We start from the raw sequence: 25,147 nt of genomic DNA, 5'->3' as shown, positions 1-25,147 counted from the left end.
GATTTGAGTTTCAAGTAGCGATATTTATTATCCGATAATTACTCAAAAATATCATGTTTACAGAAGAGCAGATGTGTGATTATTTTGTCAACAAAGGTCTAGCATTAGCTGTCATCTTTTAAAGAGCCACACTTATTTGTTGCAAATTTTTTTCAATAATTCAGAAATCGTGGCAAAAATCGTGTTGGTAAAATATTGGATCTCACATGTTAGAAACAGTATTTATAGTAAAAGAGAAACACGAGGAGGACTTAAGATGTTTTGGACACCCCCTCCCTCTCTCTTTCCAGCTCCCATCCACCCTCCCCCTGTCTTTAACTGAACTAAGACCCAGGATGTAAATGAGAAACAGATGTTTTAGAGGGTGGGGTGGGGTCTTTCCACAAAAACCTTAGGCTTAGAAAAACGAGAAAATCCACAAGCTTGGATCTTTGGCTCCTGCTTCTCTGTACGAGGCGCCACCCTTTGGAAGTCCACAGAGGCATTAACAGAGACAGAGGCAGGGACAGACAGACGGACAGATGTGTTTGTGTGTTTGTGTGTTGTGTGTGTGTGTGTGTGTGTGTGTGTGTGTGTGTGTGCTTAATCTGCCCTGAGAGAGACGACTGCACGACTTCCAAGAGGCTTATCTTAGTCAGATCCTGTTGCTTGTATGGTAACTCTAAATTCGGTCACATCGTATGTCCAGTGTGTATAATACAACCCCATACACACACACACACAGACACACACACATGTACACACACCCCCACCACCACTGACCTGGATTTGACTGGCTGCAGCCTGCGGTATCCGCCCACATCGACTTCACCGGGCCTGCTGGCTGTTTGAGCTGAGAGGGAAACAACAGTTTTGTTTTTACTAATATACTTTTATAAATGCTGTTTTAATGGATGCTGAGCCACTAAAACCACCGGCTAGTAGCAGAAGCAGTAACACCAGTGGCCGCGTTGGAAATCGCATTAGAAGTAACAGCAGTGATGGGAGCGGCAGCTGTTTCTACTGGATTTTAATGACTATATTTCAATATGTAGTTTGGATGTGCTTCATATAACAGCGTCATTTAAATGCTGCTGAGAATGAGGCTATGCGTGAACTATTTCTGGAAAAACTTTAACCCAGACATCCACAGCCTGTGTCTTATGAACAACAATCACCAAATAAATACTAACCAGGAGATCAGTTTGTAATAGTACACTGGCACACAGTAGTAGTAGTAGTAGTAGTAGTAGTAGTAGTAGTAGTAGTAGTAGTAGTAGTAGTAGTAGTAGTAGTAGTAGCAGTGGGGGAATGAGTACTTCCATCCTTTACCTGGTACAAGTAAACATACCACAATGTAAAAAAACATACTCTTACATAACATTACAACATAATAAAAAGGTTAAAAGGTAAAACTATTATTATCAGCTTCAATAAGTCAAAGCACCAATAGTACCCATAATGCAGCATGCTCACTTGGTAATGTTATATTATGCATATTGTGTGATTGTTTTATTATTATTTTTTGGAAGAAGAATTTAATTGTGCCAGCTGGTCAGGGCGGAGCTTTTTTGAATTTTAAAACTTGATATATTGTCGCGCAACGGTGATCTATGAAGATGCATCCAAATTTATACGATGATCAAATGCTTTCTGTGTAAAAACGTATTCTGCAGAGTAACTAGTAACTACAGCTGTCAGATAGATGTAGTAAAGAAAAAAGTACAATATTTAATATTTCATTGAGAAGAGGTACTTTGCTGTAGTTTACTTCCCACCATGAAGTATTTTTTTCTTAGTGATGGTAGTTCTGATCATCTATCCATCTATTTATCCATCCATCCATCCATCTATCCATCTACCTATCCATCCATCCATCCACCTGTCCATCTATCAAACCCATCACAGTATGTAAATACAAATCTTTTAAATGCAAATGCTGAATGTTCATACCGGCATATTGAATATATGCATAATTTTTTGCATATAATGCATTTTACACTGTTTTCAGAATCACTGTTGGGGAGAAAAATGCTTATTTTCCAGTTGCCATGCAAGTATTCTTTGATTACAAGTTTTAAAACATGCCCACTCACTCATTGTGCATAAATAACCTTTTAAACTTTTTTTTATAAACCTGCACTCTACAACTGGCTGACTTTTCGCTGTGTAGTAAGGTTATTCAGGGTTTGTGTTTGTGTGTGTGTGTGTGTGTGTGTGTGTGTGTGTGTGTGTGTGTGTGTGTGAGAAGTGATGTAGAGGTGCATGTTGACACCAGCATCTCAGGGGAAATGTTGCAGACATCAAAACGCTGTTTCCAGTCTTCAGCATACATTGAGGATGTCCCTAAACATGACTGACGTGCATCATGTAGCACCACATTATCCATGTCTTCAGAGATACCTGTGTCCATCTCTAATTTGAAAACAAATGATTTGTTACCAGGTAAAACAAAAAGAAAAAAACAACAACCAGGAACAAGAACCTGTTGGATATTTCTGGGTCCCAGAAGTGACAGATGTGATTAGATGGGTCACATGTGATGGCGGCCCTCCTCCCCCCCTCACGCCACCCCCTACGCTGCAGGCCTACTAACAAGGCTATTACCTTTAATGGCAGCCTGCCTTCATCCGCTCTGATGCTGCAGGTTGTCATTGCTAGGTCCACTTTAGCCAGAGGCATTTATGATGAATTCATATTTTGAACGAAGAGAAAGAGAACATTTCAATTCCTGGATCGCCAATGTTTCAAACAACAAACAACAGGATGTTTCAGACACAAAAGAGCTGCTAAAACATGGGAGAAAGGAACGCTTTTTTGGAAACAAAAGCTGAAAGAGAAAACACAGTGGAGTCAGTATTGGCCCCTAAACCCAGAGGCCCCAGACTCCAGACTTGCTCTACCAAATATCCCTCCAGTGCTTTTTCATGTAATTGATTAGTTGTTTACTTGTTCCCAGTACTTCTACAGGTGCTAGTGGGTACGAGGAAAGATGAATGAGTAGCTCAGCTAATGTGGAAATAAATGTGAGTATGATTTGTCTTTAAAACAAAACTAATATTCAGAATATTCATTGTCACAATAGTCAATAAATAACCAGCTACAATAAACCTATTGCACAACACGTCTGCAGCCAACCTGAACGCCACCAGCTGCAAATGTCTTTAAATGTCTCTAAAAACAGAGAGCAGAAAATAATTAAATGTTTTCTTCAGACACTCCATGTGATAGTAGAAGGAATGCTTATAAATAAAAAAGTATGTTTTATAAGAAGAATTGTAACAATATCCATTTTTTACATGTATCAACAGCATTTAATACAGTTTAAAAATAATTCAGATAAACACATTCTGAATATGACGGGTTGAGGATTTAAAAGTATTTGGTCAGACAAAAACAGTCGGAAAAAAGTCAGAAATCTATATCCAAAGTTTCCAGAGTGCAAAGTGACAAATGTGAATTGTTTGTTTTGACCGAGCAACAGTCAAAAACCCCAAAAATATTACATTTTAAATGATATAAATCCTCATATTTTAGCAGCTGGATCCAACAAATGATCAGCTTATCATTTAAACGCATCTTATAAATCATACTCACGGTGTTACTTTGACATTTAAGATGCTATTTTTGACATAATGTGCAGCGACTGTGGCTCACGAGGAAGAGCGGTGTGTTCATTAATTGCAGGGTCGGTGGTTTGTTCACTGAAGTCTCTCGTCCGCCTGTCAAAGAGTCCTTGAGCAAGACACTGAGCCCGGAATTACTGCTGATAACCGGACCGGCACCTAACATGACAACTCTGGGCCTCATCGGTGTGTAAATGTGTGTGTGCAACGCAAAGCACTCTGGGTAAATAAGATAAGTAAATATAAATGTTGCCATTAACTTATGATTTAGAAAAACAGCTTTTAAGATTTCTGTTTTTTTAGGATGGATATATGTGGGATCACTTTGCAATGCTGCTGAATAAAAGGTGAAATAAACAAGCTTGTGTAAAGATACTGCTATGTTAGAGTACTACATGACAGTTCAAACTTTACACAACATTAAATATTATCTTCCCTCTGTGCACAGCAGAAGATTTTGGCTCTTGTGATCTGCTGAAAAGCTGTAGCCCGACACAAAGAGGTCTCTATCACACCGCGTCCCTCTGAGTGGACAGTAAATCACGTCTAAATGTGACTCAGAGTACTGCATATATTGTGTACCAGCTCAGACAGTAATATATGTAGTAGAGGTTTGACAGAATGTACGTGCGTTGCTGCGTGTTGCTGTCAGCCTGTCGTTACTGTCACAGTGATGTCCCTGACAGGCCAGAAAATAAAACAACACTTTCCCACGTAACTTCAGTGTAATCACGAGCCGAAACACTCCAAAGGCGACGAAGCCTCTGTTGTTCATGCCTGTGTGTGCGAGAGAGATAAAATGATGTGTTTCAGCAACAGGGTTTGTCAAACTCCTCACTTTTTGGGGGATTTCTTTCCTTTTCTTTCGCTCCTACAGTTTTTCTTTCAGTTGAGTAATTTCAGGGGTTTCATTCTAATGTGCATTGAAGAGCAGGCCTTCATCACTCCATCACTTATTCATTGACATGGATTTTTTTTTCAAACAGTGGCTCACTTCTCAGCAGATGCCGAGTACCATCTCCAAGCTGCCTTGATCACACTGGACCTGGTGTTGTCTCTCGTAAAAAAACAAATAAAAAAATCTCCCTCCACGTTGATGCTGTGCTGTGAGTTACTGGCACGACGGGGAGCTTAATTAAATCAAAAACTTAGCACTCAAATTTGAATTATGCTCCCATACACCTCAAAGGTTGACTTATGACTTAGTGCCATCTAGAGCCCGAGGTGGGTACGACACTTATCCGACAGGAGAAAGCAACATTAGTCTTCATTATGTGTTGTGCAGCTTATTATGGCTGTTTGAATACACTGGGTGACCTTAAATATCTGTGTGCCTTAATGGGGAGAGATTGATGATTAAAAGGGGAAATACAGTATATAAATATAATAAATAATAATAAACTTCTCCACCTGGATTTGAATATTTGCTCGGTCTAGGAACAGTTCAGTACATTATGTCTTTTTACTAGTTTACATGAAAAGCTACTGCTGAGGTAATTATTTTAAAGTCCCCTTCACTTCCACTAAAATATGTGTTCTGCTTATTGTTACTTCATTTGAATGTTTTCCACTGCGCATAATGGTGTATGTGATTGACACTAGACGGTTGATTTAACATTTATCTGCTGCAGGAAGTTGAAAATCTTCTTCCCACAGTTTCACTTTGGTAAAAAAATAAGTTGAAAATCTTCTTCCCACAGTTTTTTTTTTTTTTTTTTTTTTTTTTTTTTTTTTTTTTTTTCAGTGATGTAAAGGCTGTAACTGTATTTTTAAAGAGGAAATTCAACTTTTGGAAAGAACATCATATCTGATGCATATTATTATTCCAAACAGCATTTTTTTTTATGCCTTAAACATGTCTGGAGGGGATCTTCAGGGGAAAAATACTCCTTGACAAGTAAAAGTCTTGCACTTAAAGACTCACTAACTTAAAAAACACATTTATTTTCAGAAAAAAGGATTTAAGTTTTCTTACCTTTCTTTTCTTTTCATTTAATGCAATTCTGTTTAGCTTGCCTTTTGAATGTTATTTCTACCTTTCCTGTGCAGGCATTTGTTTAGTTTTAATTCATGTATCTACGAGTATATGTAGGCCCTGTATACATAATTGTGTCTGTACATATGTGTATGAATGAGAATTTATATACATCTTATATTTTGCAATATATTTGTTTAATGTGCAAACTAATAAGTAAATAAAAAGTATCAAAAGTATAAGACGGCAGTCGAACACCACTTGTGATTGTAATGTTATTATATTACTGGATTATTGTAAATTATGCATTCATGTGGAAGCAGCATCTTGAGCTAATAGTGGTATAGTTTTATTTGTTACAATGTTTCGTATGTGTGTTTTAAGCTCGTAAAATGTTTTATTAGTAAAATCCAAAGTATTGTTCAGAAAAATACGGTGAAAGTATCAAAAGTATGATTAGAATGTCCTTGCAGAATGTCTCCTATTTATATATTAATATATCAGATCATTATTACTGATGCATTAACTTGTAAGCAGCCTTTAAATTGTGTATTTGGTCAGTATGAAACCAATTTTGACTACTTTATGTTCTACTGGGTTGTTTGATCGATAGAAAAGAATACTATTTGAGAAACTGAACACATGCTTTGTTTAAGAAATATGAATGATAATACGTCAGATAAAAGAAGTGGTGTAAAGATCACAATAATCCTCAGACATGGAGTGCTTTAGAAATATAAAGTAACATAAACTGGAAGCACCTGTAGTTGTACAAGTCGAGTACAATACAGTAGTTGAGTAAATCTACATTCCACCACTGGTCTCTGCAGCATTAAGCTAAAGGTAGAAGTATCTACTGCAGCATCAACACATGACTCAGACTTCAAATAACACCTTGATCACACCTCAGGATCCTCGGTGATCCCGTCTCTGAACTGTTGCTGTCTGATCCCGTTTCCACTTTGTTGTTTTAGATCCTCGGCTACAAAAACAGCCTCGGCTCTGAGAACAAGTCAGCCAGGAAGCGGAGAGGCGGTTCCTGGGTTTTGGGCGACTTACTCTCACGCAACACATGTGGCGGCTGGTCCTCGGGAGGCAGAGGGGTCCTCCCTGCAGGTCAGGTTACCCAGAGCAGCCAAGGGCTAACCACAACCATCTGGCCTCACCTTCCATGTTCGCTCCCGCTCCGGGTCCCAATGGCTTCCACATGGCGGCCCGCCATCTCAGAACATAAGCTCTGCAACACGCAAACACACACAAACACACATTCACATAGGCGATGCACAAACCAGGTACACACATATACACATGCACAGATCATTTATTCACGTGCACACATCTATCTGCACATATGAACATGCAGGAAATAAGAAAAGTAGTTTTTTTATATCTAAATTATTAGTTGCAAATTTGAAAAAAATGTATCATGCAGACAAGACAATTAATGAAAAATGTGTTCACAGCACATAATCTAAAGCTGTAAGATCAAGAAAAAGCCTTAAAAATGTAAAACCATTTTTAAAATATGCACTAATTTGGCTTTATAGGTACATGAATACATGAAAACATACATGCACATTGCACACAAGCAAGTATGAACCCACAACAGATGCACATGCGCAAACTCAGTGTATATATGCACCCAAAACACACAAAGGCAGCATTGCACACACAACCAACATGTTCCCTGCATGCACGCACACACACAACTGCAGGGGTTTGGAGCTGGCGGGTGGAGGAGGGGGCGGGGTTTGAGGGGCTTTAATCAGGAAATTCACCTCCAGGGGTTTTGTGTAAGCAGGACTGGACGCTGCTCTTCTCTCTGATTCACACAATGAATCACAGAGACGGCCGGTGCTTGAAAGCCTCAGTGTTGATAAAGCTAATGCTATCACAGTGGTCTCTGTGTGCAGTGTGATCTATGATATGGTTGTATATGCAGCATGTGAAAAACAACTAAAACAAAACATTGCTTTTACAGAATCCAACATGAATAGCAGTTTGGTGCTTTTAGAGTCGACACAAAAATTGTTCAGATATCTTTCATAGCCTGATTCATATCACACTGTATTCCTAAAAACATACGGAATCATTTTTTTTAAAAATGTAAACATCCCTCTGTCAAAACTTTGAAAACGAAAAAAGAAACAATTATTTTGAACCTGGCTTTATCCAATTTTCAGATTTCTGTTATGGAAATGTTATGCAAATTAGCACATATTGAATACGATAATGACTCATTTGCATATTCAAACATAACATTTCAGATAGCTTAAAAATAAATTATTCTCTAATATAAGTAATCAACCGGGGAAGTTTCATGGTCATATCTATAAGGTAAAAGTTACATTTTTTCAAATGAATCTGTAGTGTGTCCTCTTTTATTGAATCCAGACATAAATAAAAATGTACGGAGCAATAGAGGACGATGCACAAGAAGTTCATGAGCTGGTTTGATGTCAAATTAGCAGCAGTTTCCCCTCCATTCACACTGAACATGGTGGGTGACTGACACAAAAACCCTTTTAAAAAGTACAGAACATAACACGACTAGAATAACTGTCAGTGGTAATAAAGACAAAGGTCCAGCAGTAGTCGAAGACATTACAACGCTAGAGGAGCAGTACAGCCACTGTGGCATTGGAGGCTAACTCCACCTGTTTTAGGCCCTGAAGAGAGACATTACTCCTTCCTTTATTTTATATTATAAAGGGCTAAGCAGTAAAATAATAACAGTAGACACACATTTGACTGACTTAATTAAAAATGGAGAAAAAGGAAAGAATACAGGAGCCAATTTCCCTCATTACAATACAATACACAGAATAATAGTCTGACAGTAAATATCAGAAGATAAAGTAAAGGGAGCATGTTCGTTAAGCTTTGGATCCTTCCTCTCCTTTCAGCTGATCATAAATCAGATTTTTTTTTTCATTTATCTGACCTTTATGTAACCACGATGGTTAAACGGATGGATGGATTGGTTTCTAAGAGTGTCACGGTCGACTTTGAATCATAAATCATGAGGTACGCACAGGAGAACCGTTGATCACCTTCATTCAGGTAAGAGATGATCATCTGCCTGAGACGAAGTTACACATTCAGTGTGTATTTAAAAAGAGTTAAGGCTGCTGCTGAATGCTTTTGTTAATCAGTTAAGTTAATTAATTGTTGTGATATAGCCACTTTGTATGGGGAAAAAAAGACAACAATTTCATTTTTTCATCATAGCAGAGCCGGGATCAGGTCATTGTTTTGCAAGTCACAAGTGATTCTCAAGTCTTGCACAGAAGTTCAAAACTTTGATTTTCGAGTCATAAACAAGTCATAACTCACTCTTCGACAAATGTAATGTTTTGAGCATTTTAACAACATAGTAATGATTTATTAAATTAACAAAAATCTCGAATGCTTTTTCAAATTTGCGCTTATTTCTTAAAACACATTTCTTAAAAACAGTTTGTCTAAAACTGTTGTGAAGTGACGCCATGAGATGAAAGAAATCTGCAATTAATTTCAGGGCAACTGTCCCTTAAATATCTTTGGATGTATTATGACATACTAATGTAAACCCATTGAGCTTTATGCAAAATTTGAATTCAATGTGGTCAAGTATCTTTTCACTTTTGGTCTTTGAAAAGCTGGAGTTAAAAAAAATAGTAAGCTTTATTAGAGTGCTTTAAGTAGAAAATTTACAGGAAATGAGGGGAGAGAATGGCGGCATGCAACAAAAGTTACCAAGAAAATGTATTATTTTATTATTTTATATATTTTTAACTGAGTTTCTTGAATATTCACCATATTATGAAGTGTCTTGTGTTAAAAGACTGTCCCAATATTCCCAAACTGCACTAACCAATTACACTATATAGCCCTGTTGACCTCATGTGACCCCGCTCCTTGTTTACCAGAGTGAGACAACAGACCTTAAATCCCATCCGTCATCCTGCATTTACATACTCACCATCGCACTCCACAGATGAGACGCAGCTTGCCCTCTTGAAAGAGGAGCAACCCCCGGATAAATTCTCTTTAAGCACGCGGCTGCACCTGTGACACACAAATCATTTGCGTCTCATAGATTTACATTGCACAGAAACAATAGCATCTGTGGCGGCCCGGGTGACAGTTTATCTGCCCCAGCTGAAACAGGAACAACATGCTCCGTCTCAGCGGTAATCTTTGATCAGCTGAAACGCTTTCTGTGATAAACATTGACTCGATCCCCGTGGGCAATCACTCTGTAGTGCTGGCATCATGGGAGGTAATGTATGCATAGACGTGTTGCATTCGCCTCGGGCCTTCACACACACACACACACAGTGAGATGAATTACTACGTCACCTAGAATAAATACATATCAGCTACAGTGAGCGGGGGCGCTTTGCTCTTTCCTATTAATCCTCAGCATGGTGATTTATTGCAGCGTGCTTGTCAACAGCCATACAGTCCTCTGGATCTGAGGCCGGCCGAGGGAAATCCAGGAGTTTAAGACTAGAGGCCCAGCAGCTGCCCTCTAGTCTATTTATGTGGTGAAGGTGATTACAAACGTGTCGGTTCGAGATACAACGGAACGCGGACTGAGAAATAATCCACTCGTCATAATCCCAATTTTTAAATAGATGCTGTACCAGATGTAGAGATTTGCTTGTGTCACTGTGGAAGGCCTGGATGCTCTGTAATCTGTTCAGAGAGAATACTTAAAGGGTCCTTCTGTAAGTTTTTTTTTTTTTTTTTTTTTTTTTTATAAAGGGCATGCATGGCGTTCAGCTGAGAAGTGTTAACTCATCCGTTTGATTGATGTGACTTCACCCTGAAAAACACAGACAGGCAGAAGAGCCTTATTAGAGAGCACCATCTAGTGGTTGTTTATATACTACAATGATTAAAGGAAAAGACTGGTGATTTTTATTAATATTTTTCTTATCTACAATTTATTGATGCTTTTAATAAATATAAAGCTAAAACTTGACATAGCCTATTCCTCAGGCCATAGAGTTCCATTGTTGTACAAACACTACTAATTAATATTTGCTAAAAACTCCAACTCCTAGCTGTTTTAGGAAGTTATTTAGCTCCTTTAAAAATGCAAATGTTTGTATTGGTCTATTCGTGGGGTTTGTTGACAATAAAAAAAAATTGAGAATATGTGAAGCTTTATTCCTTCAAGGAATACCCAATGTCTGTTTTAAATACTAATAATAGTACATTTGATTCTGACCAGTATCTTTCCAATTCCAATCCCCGAAAATATGTTACTGTTGAGTGATGGAGTACTTTGTCAACTTTTTTTCATCCACTTTGAGTTGGCTTTACATTTACTGATCCTCTAATTGACAAAACAACTTCACCTCAAGGTCCATTTAGTATCAGTTCTGGAGCTTTCAATGATATTCATCGGTTCCAGAGCAGCTACTAAATTAACCTTGAAGTCAGGTTTTTTTCTTGAACTTATATATCAACACACTGTATATCAATTATTCATCCTCTGCTACCTTGAAAGAAAACTTGGTTTTTCTAGAATGCCTCCACATTGAACAAATAATAAAAAAAAAGGAGAAAAGTTTGTATTAATCGAAGTTAGTGGAGAATGCATTTAACAACATCAAAACTATATCAAAACATCTGTTTACAAACTCCCACACAACCCGTGCTGAACGATCCAAGTCCCATTTATCCCGTCATGTGCTCTCAACATGCATCTTCACTAAAATCCTACATATTTAAAAACACTTCTGTATCAACACTCTAACGCTTGCTGTTTCCAAAGTCAAGAATGAACTTTAAACCCAAAAAATTGGATTCTTTGTTTTGACTCATTTTATTGTGAATTTCACACAGTTACAATACACAACTTAGAAAACCCACAACAGGAACAGAGCACCGCGGACAACAAGGACACTTTGACAGCTACGAACATAAAATAAGGCCACTTCACCTAAAACCTTATTGTCCGTTTGAGAGAAGAAGACAGCGGCTTTCTCACACTTTGAGGTTTCTGCAGTGGAAGAGGACTTTCAGGGACGTGGCTAAGAAAACTAAAAAGATCCACAGATCTCACGTCACAATGGACTGACCACGTCATGTGTCGGGTTTCACAGATGTTAAGGAAAATGAATGAAGCTAATGTAGGTATGAAGATGCTGATTGGAACTTTGGTGATGCATTTTAGAGGAAGTTGAGAGAGCTAATTCATTTTCAGCAATTTCCTCCATTATAATTATTGTTATTGTTTTAACACTGCTGTGACACATTACCATATTATACTATATATTTTTATTTATATATATATACATATCTTAAGTAAAGAGGTAAAAATGAAACACCAAAGTATGGTTTACATTTTGTACCATCTTGTCATTTGTCATTTGCAAGTGCCTTCATCATTTGAAGTGGCTTATTGTAAAAACAAATGTTAGTTACTATTATTTATTTATATATTTAATATATTATATATTAATGCAGTCCTGCCCCCAAAAAGCTACATGGACATTTTCATATGAATTGCGTCTTATTTAACACATTAACTTCACTAATCTTTGAAATAACACCTTGATTTAGTCCCAGAATTTGTTGAACACAATTGATGAGTGTCAATACCGTTACCGGACACATAACACAGTTTAGATTCTAACAGCTAGATGGCGCTCTGAGGCTGCATTTCCAAAACATACCCATCCAGCTTCTCCTCTCTGCCTGCTTATTTTATCCCCTTCCTCTCTGTTACATCTCTCGTCCTCACCTCCACACCTTTAAACCCTCTTATTCTTATCCTCCTCCTCCTCGCTCTACCAGTCTCTATCTCTGGGCTTCTCCATCTCCTCATCTCTCCCTCTCTCCCTCCCCAACTCCCCCATCACCGTCTCCACAGCTCCTCTCTGTCCTCTACTCGGCGGCCGTAGCCTGGGTTTCCCCTCCGGAGGTCAGCAGCTGCATTAAGCTTCCTGAAGCCGGTCGGTTCACACCTGCAGCCCAGTTGAAGAACATTCTGGAGAAAAACAAAAGGAAATACAAACATTATTCAGGAAGCAGTCAAAAGCCAAAAATGTTCATTTGTTTAGTTGCATGTCTAGTATTATCGCGACACCTTACATCCCCTGTCTATTCAAGACCATCAGGGCAAATTTTTTACATTTAATCTATGCAAATTTCATTGCAGCACTTTCTCATATGGGAGAAGCAGTCAAGAACAAAAGAAAAAAACAATGACAGTCCAGTTTACGTAACAAAGAAGCCCTTGGTATTAATAGGCAGTCTGGAAAAGTTAAAATCCTCTATGAATCATGGATTTCCTACACGTTTCAAATGAACAAGTCTTCATCAGGGTATAAAGTGTGATGAGGACAGGCGTTCACATTAAATACTCGATGGGACATGTAAACGCAAACAAGTACTGAAACTGACTCACACATATAAAAGATGAAAAACAGAAAAATATATTAAATCATACATTCGAGAAGTACAGTGTAAAATAACAACATTTGTGCCAATATAAGCTGTAATACTCATAAAAAAGGGAGTAATGTGAGGTCAATAAACTATATAAAGACAAAAATAATGAGTAGACAGTTTTGTACATAGACAATAATTGCTGTCTTATAGTTCTATTTTAATTTTAATTTTATTGTATAATATCTTTTACTTATTATCTTAATCTGTTTACTCTGTACTTGAGCTGCTGCAACACCCGCATTTCCCCCATGGGGATCAATAAAGGAATATCTATCTATCTATCTATCTATCTATCTATCTATCTATCTATCTATCTATCTATCTAACCTTATTGAGCGCCAAGTACTCATTGTGAAAAATATATATTATTGAAAAAAAAACCCACAATGTTTGGCTTCCTTTCGTATATAAAAAGAAAGAAACATGTTCTTACTTCAAACAGTAAGATATTGAATAAAATGTTGGTTTGTTATTAGTACCAAAAACCTGATATCGTATCTACACCAGTATAGAAAAGTAACTTGCCGAAATTAACACTAGGAACTTTAAAAAAACTAAAAACTAAAGTTTTAGTGGACAAAGGGTAACTTTAACTAACAAATGACACATTTACAGCCTGGATCCTCCATATTTCTGGGATGTTAAATAATGAATCTGACAATATGCATTTCCAAAGTTATGATGAAAATTAGTAATAACAGTTGTGTACATGTTTTATGAATGAAGTTTGTAATTTGAAAGCCATAAAGATGAGTACAGTAGATGATGAAAAAGGGACAATGAAGAAATGAGTGCTCCATCCCTTCATTTCCTGCCACACAGAGTGTTTCTATTTCTGTCCTCAGACCCTCATCTGTATCCTTAGGGATTATCAAACTGGATCAAATCCCATTTAATCTCTCCTGGCCTACGCAGAACGTTACACAAACTTCTGTCTCAATGCATCCAGCATTCATCCAGCAGAGTTCATGTAGTCTCAAAACACACGGTTTCCTTTGTTCTAATTACTTGAATAAATTAGAGATTTTCATTGATCATTTAACAAAACTGACAATGTTTTTTTGGCAAATTTTTAGAAATTATGAAATAATGGAGAAATAAACAACAGCAAAAGATAAAGGGTAATAGCATTTCTCAGTTGACCTGTTGCTAAGTAATCCAGTGGTACCAACACAGTCATGCTAGTCCATAAGGGGGCAGAATAACACTCCAAAATAAGGGTACATTTTCATATTCATAGGGGTCCCTTGACCTCTCACCTCAAGATATGTTCCTGAAAATGGGTTCTACAGGTAGTCTCCATTTTACAGACAAGCTCACTTTATGCTAATCCCTAGCTGTTTGAGGCAATAAACCAGCAGTTCATCGCATGCAGTATAAATGTGTTATTTTCACCTATTCTAAAAATGTTGTATTTGAGTATTTCTGCATACTGGAGTCCCTAAACAGTCTCATAATTGCATAAATTAGGTTTGACTAGAAAGCTGAGACTATTGTGGATCCAGTGAACTCATTTGTATTCATGTGTGATGAGGTTTGTCCCCATAGAAGCCATTTCTGGAGAACATTAGTACGAGCTCACTCACTGTAGGTCCCTTACATGACAAACAGCTGTACATACAAGTGCATTGTTTTTAATGTAGAGTAGGATTAAATATTTGATGTAAAGTATGTGGATTACATAAATTAGAGAATAAATGTCATAAATAATACACTTCTCAGACAGAGGAATGGATGAGTCATAGTGATGAGCAAGAAAAACAAACACAACTGTGCCATCAATCATTATGAACTGCCGGACCAGCGTAGATCCATTTTGCCATCTTGTGGTGAAACGTCATATTTTCGATTCTCTCTCTCTCTCTCTCTCTCCCTTTTTTTAATAATACAGTTGACATGAATATGTGACCAGACATAAAACTGGGTCCATCTGCTCCACAGGGGAAAAGACATTTCATTCGAGGATGGTTTATTACCGCAATAAAATGTAATGATTTTAAAAAAGGGAATAAAACCCTAAAAGATGACCGTTTAAAACAGCTGTTGTACTTAGTATTCTGTGCTCATTTGCTGTTCCTTCTTGAACACAACTGGCTTAATGTTACGTCAGGTATTGCCAGTATTTTTAAAAAGGTAGTTTGATAGCTGAACATTTTTTTCTCTGATCTGAAGCATCAAACAGCTAAATGTGATGTTCAGGGTGTCAGACAGTGCCTCAGAATCAAAACTAAACACTGAACAGAGAAATTCTAATTATCTAGACACAGCAGCTTCAACAGGACAGCATGTAAAACTGAAGTGTTTTAGTGTCAGACACATGTAGTAGAACATCTCATGTGTCTAGGGAACAAAAAAAAACCTCTTGAGATATGAGTAACATTTGAGCATTAAATCAAGTTTTCTTATTACTGTTTTATGGGCACAGCCAAGATGTTGCATACTGCTGGAGCATTTGGGACATTGTTTGACCTCATATATCAGCAAGCTAACCATATAGAAATATAAAAAACTGGTGACTAATTGCATTTTCAAGCCATGTACTGTATATTTACATACACCTACTTTACTCTGTAAAAAAAAAGGCCATTTTGAGCAATTTGGGGAAATAAAGCAGAGATATATAAATACTGTATATGGCAGCATGTGGCAGGATAATTAAAAAAAAAACGTAATTATAAAACCGAACCTCAAAGGATGATAATGTAAGGGCATTGCAGGGTGGAATCTTCCTAAATGCAAAAATCTATGAAAAGCTTTGGGTGTTTTCTTTTATATATATGACTCGAGAGCAGATCAACAGTTGGTAAAGCTGTATTGATGCAAACAGACGTCACAGAGCTCTGTGCAGCCTGTAAATAACACGAGGAATCATTATTCCCTTCAGCACTCACTCTGCGACGTACTCCAGCGGTGTCCAGGAGCCGAAGTCTGCGTCAGGCATGAACTTCCTGTTCATCGGCGTATCCAAGGTAACCCTGTCAAATTAAGCCAGATGACAATCAGGGGGTGAGCGGCAGAGAGAGAAAGGAGAGAGAGAGCGGGCAGACTGTGTCACGTCCACACATGCAGACCACAAACACAGAGCTTCAAAGAAAAAAGAAAAGATTTACATCATGTTTGTGTTTTATATCATATTCATGACTTCATATATCACTTAGCAATTTACCACAGCACGCTTTTCTTGTCCCCTTTTGTGTAACCATGCCAATATTAACATGCAGTATTATTATTATATTCCTTTATTGATCCCCATGGGGGAAATTCAAGTGTTGCAGCAGCTCAACTACACAGAAACAGATAATAAATACACATACTATACAATAAAATAAAAATAAAAATAGAATATCCCTGTGTACTAGCTTATGAAACAACAACACATCCTGACCCAGGAGTACTGCAGTGGTTTTTGGGGGTGAATCGTCAAGGCGTATACATATATATATATATATATTTAAGTACAAGAACACTATACCATTACATGGCCTTGGAAGGAATACCTCTCAAGCACAAATGCTATATACTGCTGGTATCTGGTGGTGCAGCAGGAGTAGGGGGTTGGGGGAATACAGGCTGTAACAGAAATGCAAGTCATGGGGCTAATGCTGAACAGATGCGACAGCAGGCCGGGGAGAAAACACAACCAGAGAGAGAAAACCCATTTCTAGCATCTCATGATGACGGTGCAAAAAAAGAAAGAAAAAAATTCAATACAATAAGCGCACAGGGGAGGTGATGACGCTACGATGCATACGCTTGTGCGTGCGTCATTCATCTAAAACAGATCACGTGCCCAACCACAGATCTACTGGGTGATACTGGCAGCCTTATCCACCTTTTACTCCTGCAGCTTATCTTCAACCTCCCACTTCCTGTATCCATCGGACATGACAAAGAATTGTGAAGAGCTTTTGTCTTCACGTCTTTTACTGGCTTTTTGCACGGCGGTGTGTTTAAAGATGGATAGTGCAACCATGATTAATAAAATGTAAAGGAAAAAAAAAAATAAAAAACCTACGAGTCGTGAGTGAGCGCTCCATTAAAGAGCATACAGATGGTTAAACATGAGCCGATGTCTATTAGCGCAATTTTAAAAAAAGATCAATGAAGTCTAATACAGTAGTTTTCCTTTTGTTGCAACGTATAAAGTTGTCTGGTGAAGTTTCAAACTTTCTCTTCGGGTCAGTTATTCCTCATTTTAGTGTGAGCCCAAGGCCTAAATTCTTTACCTGCAACAGCGAGAATTATTAAATGATGCAATTCACTGTTTTGTCTGAAATGTCAGAAAAATATAATAAATGCACAGAGTGACAAATTTCTTGTTACATCCCTTTAGACTGTCGTGAACTGACGGTAACTGACTGTCAAAATAGTTGTTGGTTACTCGACGAGTCCTTACAGCTCAAATTCCCTCACGTCACTCTCTACACCTCGGACTTCCGCTTCAACTCTGGTTCCTGCCACCTCCAAAAGTTTTCCGATGACTCCTCCATTGTTGGATGTATCACCAGGGCCAACGAGGAGGAGTACAGAGGACTGATTGAGAGCTTCATCACATGGTGCAGCAACAACCACCTGAAGCTCAACATCAGCAAGACCAAGGAGCTTGTGGTGGACTACCAGAGGAACAGAAGACCCCCTGTCCCTGTTTTCATTCAGGGAGGGGAAGTGGAGAGGGTTGAGTCCTACAAGTACCTTGGGGTGCAGATAAACAATAAACTGGACTGGACACACAACACTGATGCCCTCTACAGGAAAGGACAGAGCAGGCTGTTCTTCCTGAGGAGGCTGAGGTCCTTCAATTGCTCAAGGCATTCTACCAGTCTGTGGTAGCCAGCGCCCTCTTCTTCGCTGTAGCCAGCGTGCTGGGGTGCTGGCATCAGGACTGGAGATGCCAACAAGCTCAACAAGCTGGTGAGGAAAGCCAGCTCTGTGGTGGGTCTGGAGCTGGACAGTCTGGAGTCAGTGGGTGAGAGGAGGATGAAGGCCAAACTCGGAGCCATCCTGGACAATCCCTCTCACCCGCTCCATGAGGAACTGTGGCAGCTGGGCAGCTCTTTCAGCCATCGGCTGATTCAGCCAAAGAGCAGGACGGAGGTTCAGACGCTCATTTGTGCCCACTGCCATCAGACTGTACAACAACAGTGGAGACCCCAGTCTGTCAACATGCTGACCAGCCCCCCCCCCCCATGTGGATATACTGTACATTTTTATTTCTGTTCCATCTTTGTTTTGTATGTGTATTTATTGTCTGTGTAGTTGTATAGTATGTGTATTTATTGTCTGTGTAGTTGTATAGTATGTGTATTTATTGTCTGTGTAGTTGTATAGTATGTGTATTTATTGTCTGTGTGTTGTATAGTATTGTATTTATGTGTAGTTGTATGTGTATTTATTGTCTGTGTCTGTGTAGTTGAGCTGCTGCAACACTCGAATTTCCCCCATGGGGATCAATAAAGGAATATAATAATAATAATGTCCCTTCTTTGCTCCTCAGAAGCAGGTGGAATTCAAGGTTAAACATCCTTTTGGAGATTTAAAGAAAGATTCAGGAGGATTATTCTCTTCGTTGAGTCGACAATCTTTCCAACAGTAGGCAAAATGAGTGAGACTTGCAGTGCATTCCAATACTCATACCATCATACCATCATACCATTTAGTAAGCCAAAAAATGATTAAAAAAAATAAATAAATACCATCTGGTTGTGTTTTTGCATATTTCTTGGGCTATTCTGACCAGAGTCCTCTGCACAATGGATTTATGAACAAGAGGATAACGTTCAAGGTGCCATGTGATGGTGAAGTATGTCCAGATTAAATGCATCCTGCGTGCAACAGTGCGTGCTTTGTAAGGGCAGCTGTAGTACATACTTAAAGTAAAAAGAAAAAATATGCTATTTCGAACAAAGTATTGTTTATTTCTCCTTAAAGAAATCTTTTGAGTATTTTAAAATACTCACATGGATCATTAAAGCGCAAGTGAATTACACTGCAGGTGTGGTTTGAGAAAATTCAATATCTGAGTCACCAATTGTACGACTACAATCCTCCACAAAAAGAGAAAGACACTAAAGCTTTTAAGAGCCACCTCTCGGGTCAGCAGGTGAAGGGTATTTGATACTCAAGAGACACATTTGTTGGACTATTAATATTAAAAGCCTCCCACCTGCGGTTCCTAAATCATCGCCTCAGGACTGAATGTGCATGGTGCGGTACTCACGGTAGTATAGCCACAGCAGCGGCTCCTGATGGCATCCCGCTGTTCTTTGCTGCGAGACTCTGACACAGCTGGTGGACGGCAGCTTTGGCCATGCCATAGCCCACCATGCCTGGAGGGAAGAGATGGAAGATTTATTTTAGTGTCCTGGGGGAAAAGAAAAAAAAACAACAAAAGAAAAATCAGTTTGCAGAGGCAACATGGACCACATCAAAAACATGACACACTGTCCCCGGGAGTGGATGGCATTGATTTAGTAGATAGAGGTCAAGTGGAAAGAAATTTGGAGAATCTACAGTGGGAACATCTTGAGACTTTTAAAAAAAATGAAGCTGTAGCCAGGTATGTTTGTGTTGTGCAAAAAGGCTTTGATAGAGGAACAAATCTCATCCGATGTACATCCCTAACTGCTTGTTCTCTTCCCTCTAGTTTGATTTTTGGAACCGGATAGGAATGTTTTGTAGCTTCAGCATCTGGAAACAGTAAGTGCCCTCATCCCCCCCCCCGTCTCTTCCAAAATTTAACAAGCTTTCATCCTCCCACCCCAGTAAACCAATCCCATGACCAATGAGAACGAGGGGTGGTGACATGGCTTTTATAATAAGCTTTTGTTTTTCACCGAGAGACAGAAAAATCAAAAAGGGAGGCACGAGTTAGAGACCGCCAGTCATGCAGCAGACCAAAAGACAGCGAAGTCAACACGCCTCCAGCCTCCATCTTTAAGCTCCCTTTTCCTCACAGGTCACATGATGATGACCGTATGTGCACCCATCAACAATCTCCTAATTGTCTCATGTGTCCTTGAAGCACAATCTGCTCTCACTGCAAGTCTTTTAGGAGCAACGGTGACATTCACAAGTAACAAAGGGAAGGTCAGACTCTTTTAATGCAAGTTGTTCTCACTTTGGCGTCTTGGCTGTGGTCACTCTAGTTGGATTAATGCAGTCTGCATGTGGAAGCAAATCCCACATTCAAGAAACAAAACAATTCAACAGAAGTTTGTTCGGATTTTGAAACAATTCAGATCGAGAGACAAGCAAAAAGACAACTATTATTTTTACTCACATTGCCACAGATATTAATATGTGATGACTCAAATAGACATACAGCTGTATTCTTTTGTATCCATGGTCAGGATTGGGTTGCACAAGCTATTTATAGATGTATTTGATAACCACTGGCTGGTTTCAATATAGTAATCTACTAAAACTTTAACCGTCCAATCAAAAAAAAACATCTACTATGTAGAGGAAGTAACTGTAGCATCATAAACTGTAACAAAATATCAACAAATACATTTTTTAGTGCCAGGAGATGAATTAAACCTAATAATCATTTGCAAATGTAAGTATGACTTTTTATATATGCACACACAGAGAAATGTTAGCTTTGTCATTTGATTCAGTCAGCTTTGTAACAGTTATACCTGGAAGTTAGTAGGCGTAAATATTTTGTAACAACAAATCTCAATGTCAGAAATTGTTTGTGTGGTTCCATCTGTTCCAATTCAGTAAATCTGAGTAAACACTTCTTTAACACTCGGATAAAATGGAATATACCAATAGCCGGAGCAACAAACTCTGGGGAAGAAGATAAACAAACGTCTTAAGACAAATTATACTTTAGAATCACAGAGTGACACTGCAGTCAAAAGAGTGTCTTCATATCAAAGATTACTGCTGGAAGAAAAACTGCACTTATGTATGGAAGTAAACGGTTTAACAAGCTGCTTGAATAGAATAAATATCGTTGATTGCTGTGCATCCAAACACTGAAAGCAATCTTCTGCATTTCTTAGAGGATAATCAGATTGGAGATTATGTTAAAAAAGCCACATGGAGAGCACAGAAGAGACCCCTCTCCGCCTGGGGCTCAACCTCTGTTTTAAACCCTAAATCAAAAGGTTAGGATTATTGAAATGCCCTGCACAAGGTCTGACAACCCATTCTTGTTTGTTGGGGTGATTTATTCAGAGCAGGATATATAATATATATTCACAACATTTAACTGGGAATTCATTCATAAAACTTGAATCAAAAACAACCTTAAAGTCAATCATTTATCAGAATCTGCCTCTCTTGTTGTTATCTGGATTTGGTGGATGCTCATCATTTTGTTTTATCAAAGCACACAGAAGAAAGGAAGTACCTCTCAACAGTGTTATATTTTCTAACATGTGGATCTTGATGTTGACTAATGTTTTAATGTTTCTTTTTTGAATGAGATAACTTTCTCTTTTTCTCTCTTGTTTAAAATACAACCCCAGTAAACAAAAACTCAGTCAAAAGAAAACAATAGATCAGGCACCCCAAACTGCATCAGTGCAGTTAACACACCCTGTCCACATGGAAAATGTGCGCGGAGCCACAACTGCTGAGTCATTCCCTTTCATAAGCCAGCAGCCAATGAGCTTGTGTGCTTTGTGCTGAGCCGGAGCTTTGAGTCGCTGGGGAGCTGGATCTCAGCCCATCACAAGGTTAGCTCGGATAGACGGGGAGACTGGACATCACATGGCACCAAACCAAAGCCTCTGTGGATGCCACAGGGGCCGGCTGGTGTCACATTAACAATGGGTTTACTATAGAGAGCCGAAGTCCCGCCTCTTTTGGTGAACCATGGGACCTAATGTCGGAGAATATAGTAGTCAACATCGAGAGACTAATCATTTTTTTGATCCCGTTCGAATTGTCCCATGAATTACACGTATAGAATGTGTCAATTTGAAAGTTAATTTTGCACTTTGCATATTGTCCTTGCATAATGTATGTAATTAGAGGGTCCACACAACCAAAAGTGGCGCCAGTGACACTCCTCTCTGAATTGACAAATCAAAAAGGATCGAAAAATGATTTGTCTTTCAGAGTTGACTACTGTACATGTTTTTTTTTCCCCACAATAAAAAGGTCCCATGGGGGGCACTGGAGGGGAGGGACTTCACCTGTCTATAGCTGCAATTAAATTCATAGGCAAAACCCCCCCCAAAAAAAGAGACAAGGTTTCCTGTGCACGCTCATTTAACGCCAGAGCTGTTTTCTTTTTATACTTTCTTGGATTTGGGTTTGTCTCTTTCAAAACTGCCTCCCGACGAGAAGCTGGTTGAGTTAAATGCTGAAGGACACAAACAGACGGACAAACTGCTGCTTCCACATTAGCTATTGTATCTTCCCCCCCGTCTCGTTTAGATTCTCAGATCCATTTTATTGACACCGTCTTCCTCTCTCTGTTGTGAGCTGTGTGGAATCCCCCCGTGTCTCTGATCAGTATGTCAATTCCCCGGTCAAAGCCCTGCAGAGCTTCCTATTATCTGCTTTATTTGAATCGACAGGTTGGACAACAAAGCTATATGCACAATCTAGTCTCCAATACATCAAAGTCTGCCTGCAACCCAGACGTGACACGCGGCCCAACCAGGTCATCGTGATGAGAACGGTAAACAGGCGTGTTTGTGCTGTCTTACCTCCAGTGCCTGACAGGGCAGCCTTGGCCCCGGACAAAGTCAACAGTCCTCCTGGTTTTAGGTGCAGAGCGGCTATGTGGCTGGAGATAGTAGAGGTCCACACGCTCTGTTTCCACATCAGATCTGTGTTTTTGTATAAATCTAAGAGAGACGTGGAAAAATTATTATGAAGGAAAGCTTCATTTTAATTTGCTGGTTTCTTATTTATCAAAACATCAAAAGATACATCATCTTATTTAGTTCAACATTTTGAGAAACACGCTTTCTGGAACAGAGAGAGTCACATGAGTAGATCGATACCAATCATATATCTTTCAGTTATAATTATAAAGCTGCAGCATCAGCACCTCTATAACTCACAAATCAACACATTATACATCTCACATTTACTTTACAGGTGCTGATAGGTTGGATTTTGGTCCTTTTGGGCTGAGCCATGCTAGCTGTTCCAACTGTTTCCACATTTTTTAGACCGAGTTTAATTTTAAACATGAATAACTGCAGGACACAAATGGCTAATGATTAATGTTACAGCAAACAAAAAAAAGGTTGAACTCTGACCTTTGGAACTACAGCTTCCTCCCGCCCATCCTCCTGCCACACACAAGATGGCATCCACTTTCTGTTCCCCTAGCAACTTGGCCACATCTGTCGTCACCTGCACAAAACGAGAGATAACTACCAACACCTTTTCATAAAGCCACGGGGCGACGACCTCTTAAATCAAACACCAGCTGGAAATGTTTAACACACATTCTGCGCCGCGTTCAAGAAAACATACAAAATAAGAAAATTGGGGGAAACAATCACAGCAGGGGATGAATGAGTGATGATTACAGAGAGTTTTATTTTAGGATTATCTTATCTTATCTTTATTCATAACCTTTAATGCAAAAAAAAAAAAAGAGTAGTACATATTTTGGCTATGAATGGTCAACAATAATATCTATTGGAGTAGATTGTGCTTCATTAGCTCAGTAAGTATTCTCTGTAATTGTAAGTTTCTCCCCAATATGCAATATGTTTTCTGATTTATTTATTTATTTTTATTACAGTTATTGTAGTGATTTTTCTTTTTGTCTTTGTTAAAGATGTGTTAATGCTGGATCAACATTTCCTAAAAAATTAGCCTACAAATATAGTAACTTTTATGAATTCATAAAATACAAAAATATATCATTGTTTCAGTAACCTAAGCTTTAACACAAAGCAGCCAAACCAACAATTTCCTGTTGAAAAATAAATAAATATATAGTGGTTAGATTCACATACTTTTCTCCCATCTTTTAAAATGTGACAAAGTAGGCTAGCTAAATAAATAAAAAGATATGTTAATAAACTAACCAGTATATAATAACAATATAACCTAATAATTAAATAAACAATTGTATATGTCTTGGTGTGACTTGTCCAGGTTGTGCCCAACAAGATAGAAAATGAACTGTCATGAGCCTACAAATATAGTAACTTTTATGAATTCATAAAACACAAAAATATATCATTGTTTATCAGCTTTGCCAAACCAACAATTTCCTGTTGAAAAATAAATAAGTATATAGTGGTTAGATTCACATACTTTTCTCCCATCTTTTAAAATGTGACAAAGTAGGCTAGCAAATTAACTGTTATGAGTAACTTTTATGAATTCATAAAATACAAAAATATATCATTGTTTCCTGTTGAAAAATAAATAAATATATAGTTGTTAGATTCACATACTTTTCTCCCATCTTTTCAAATGGGACTTGAACGCAGCATTACAGCATACAGATTACAGCAAAACAGAGCAATTAAAAAAAACACACTAAACACAAGATATGTATAAGCTACAGACACACAACAACAACGAGCCTTTCTCTAATGGCACTGAGGCTCTACTGCTGTCTCTTCAGCCATGCACTTGGCCATTAATGAGACAGAAACCTATAATAAAAACAGTATGTAACAGTATGTAATATCCATGGTGCCTTCATGTGCAGCTCACCTGTCCTGCCTGCTCGGAGAAAGACTCACTCAGCTTCACGATCACGTTCTCGTTTGCCTCCTCGTTTGCAGCCATGTCGATGCATGCAACCCACTGTGAACGTCACACATACAGACATGCATTTAGCATTTAGCATTGTGCATTGTGCATTGTGCATGGTGTAAAGCATGCAGCTTGCAGCTTGCAGCATGCATTGGCTGCAGCACCACTCACCCATCCTTTGGATTTGAAATGCTGCACACACTTTGAGCCCAGAGCTCCCCGTCCTCCGTACACGATCACCCTGTTCGCAGCCATGTTTACTCTCTGATGCAGTGTGAGCAGAAGTGTGAGAGAGAGCCGGATAAACTCAGAGAGAGAGAGAGAGAGAGAGGGAGGAGGAGGGAGAAAAGGGGGCGTTTCTCTCATGTGGTGCAACAGGTTGGTGGAGCTAATGCTGCGTTCAAAGGCGGGCGGAAAC

General features: G+C 38.7%; 1 protein-coding gene across 1 annotated transcript; it reads right to left on the bottom strand.

Annotated features, from left to right (window-relative positions):
- Nucleotides 1-11,382: 11,382 nt before the first annotated feature.
- On the bottom strand, nt 11,383-25,024 carry qdpra (quinoid dihydropteridine reductase a). The gene is made up of 7 exons (XM_054597607.1): nt 24,901-25,024; nt 24,688-24,780; nt 23,265-23,361; nt 22,704-22,844; nt 19,250-19,358; nt 15,924-16,007; nt 11,383-12,568 (listed from the first exon to the last, which is right to left on the bottom strand). The coding sequence occupies exons 1-7, from the start codon at nt 24,982-24,984 to the stop codon at nt 12,466-12,468; spliced, it is 711 nt and encodes a 236-aa protein (XP_054453582.1). The 5' UTR covers nt 24,985-25,024; the 3' UTR covers nt 11,383-12,465.
- Between the last annotated feature and the right edge of the window lie 123 nt (nt 25,025-25,147).

The sequence above is a fragment of the Anoplopoma fimbria genome, chromosome 4 (assembly GCF_027596085.1).
Source record: "Anoplopoma fimbria isolate UVic2021 breed Golden Eagle Sablefish chromosome 4, Afim_UVic_2022, whole genome shotgun sequence".
NCBI classification, from domain to species: domain Eukaryota; kingdom Metazoa; phylum Chordata; class Actinopteri; order Perciformes; family Anoplopomatidae; genus Anoplopoma; species Anoplopoma fimbria.
Note: the sequence above shows the minus strand (reverse complement) of the source record. Positions and strands in the feature narration are given on the sequence as shown.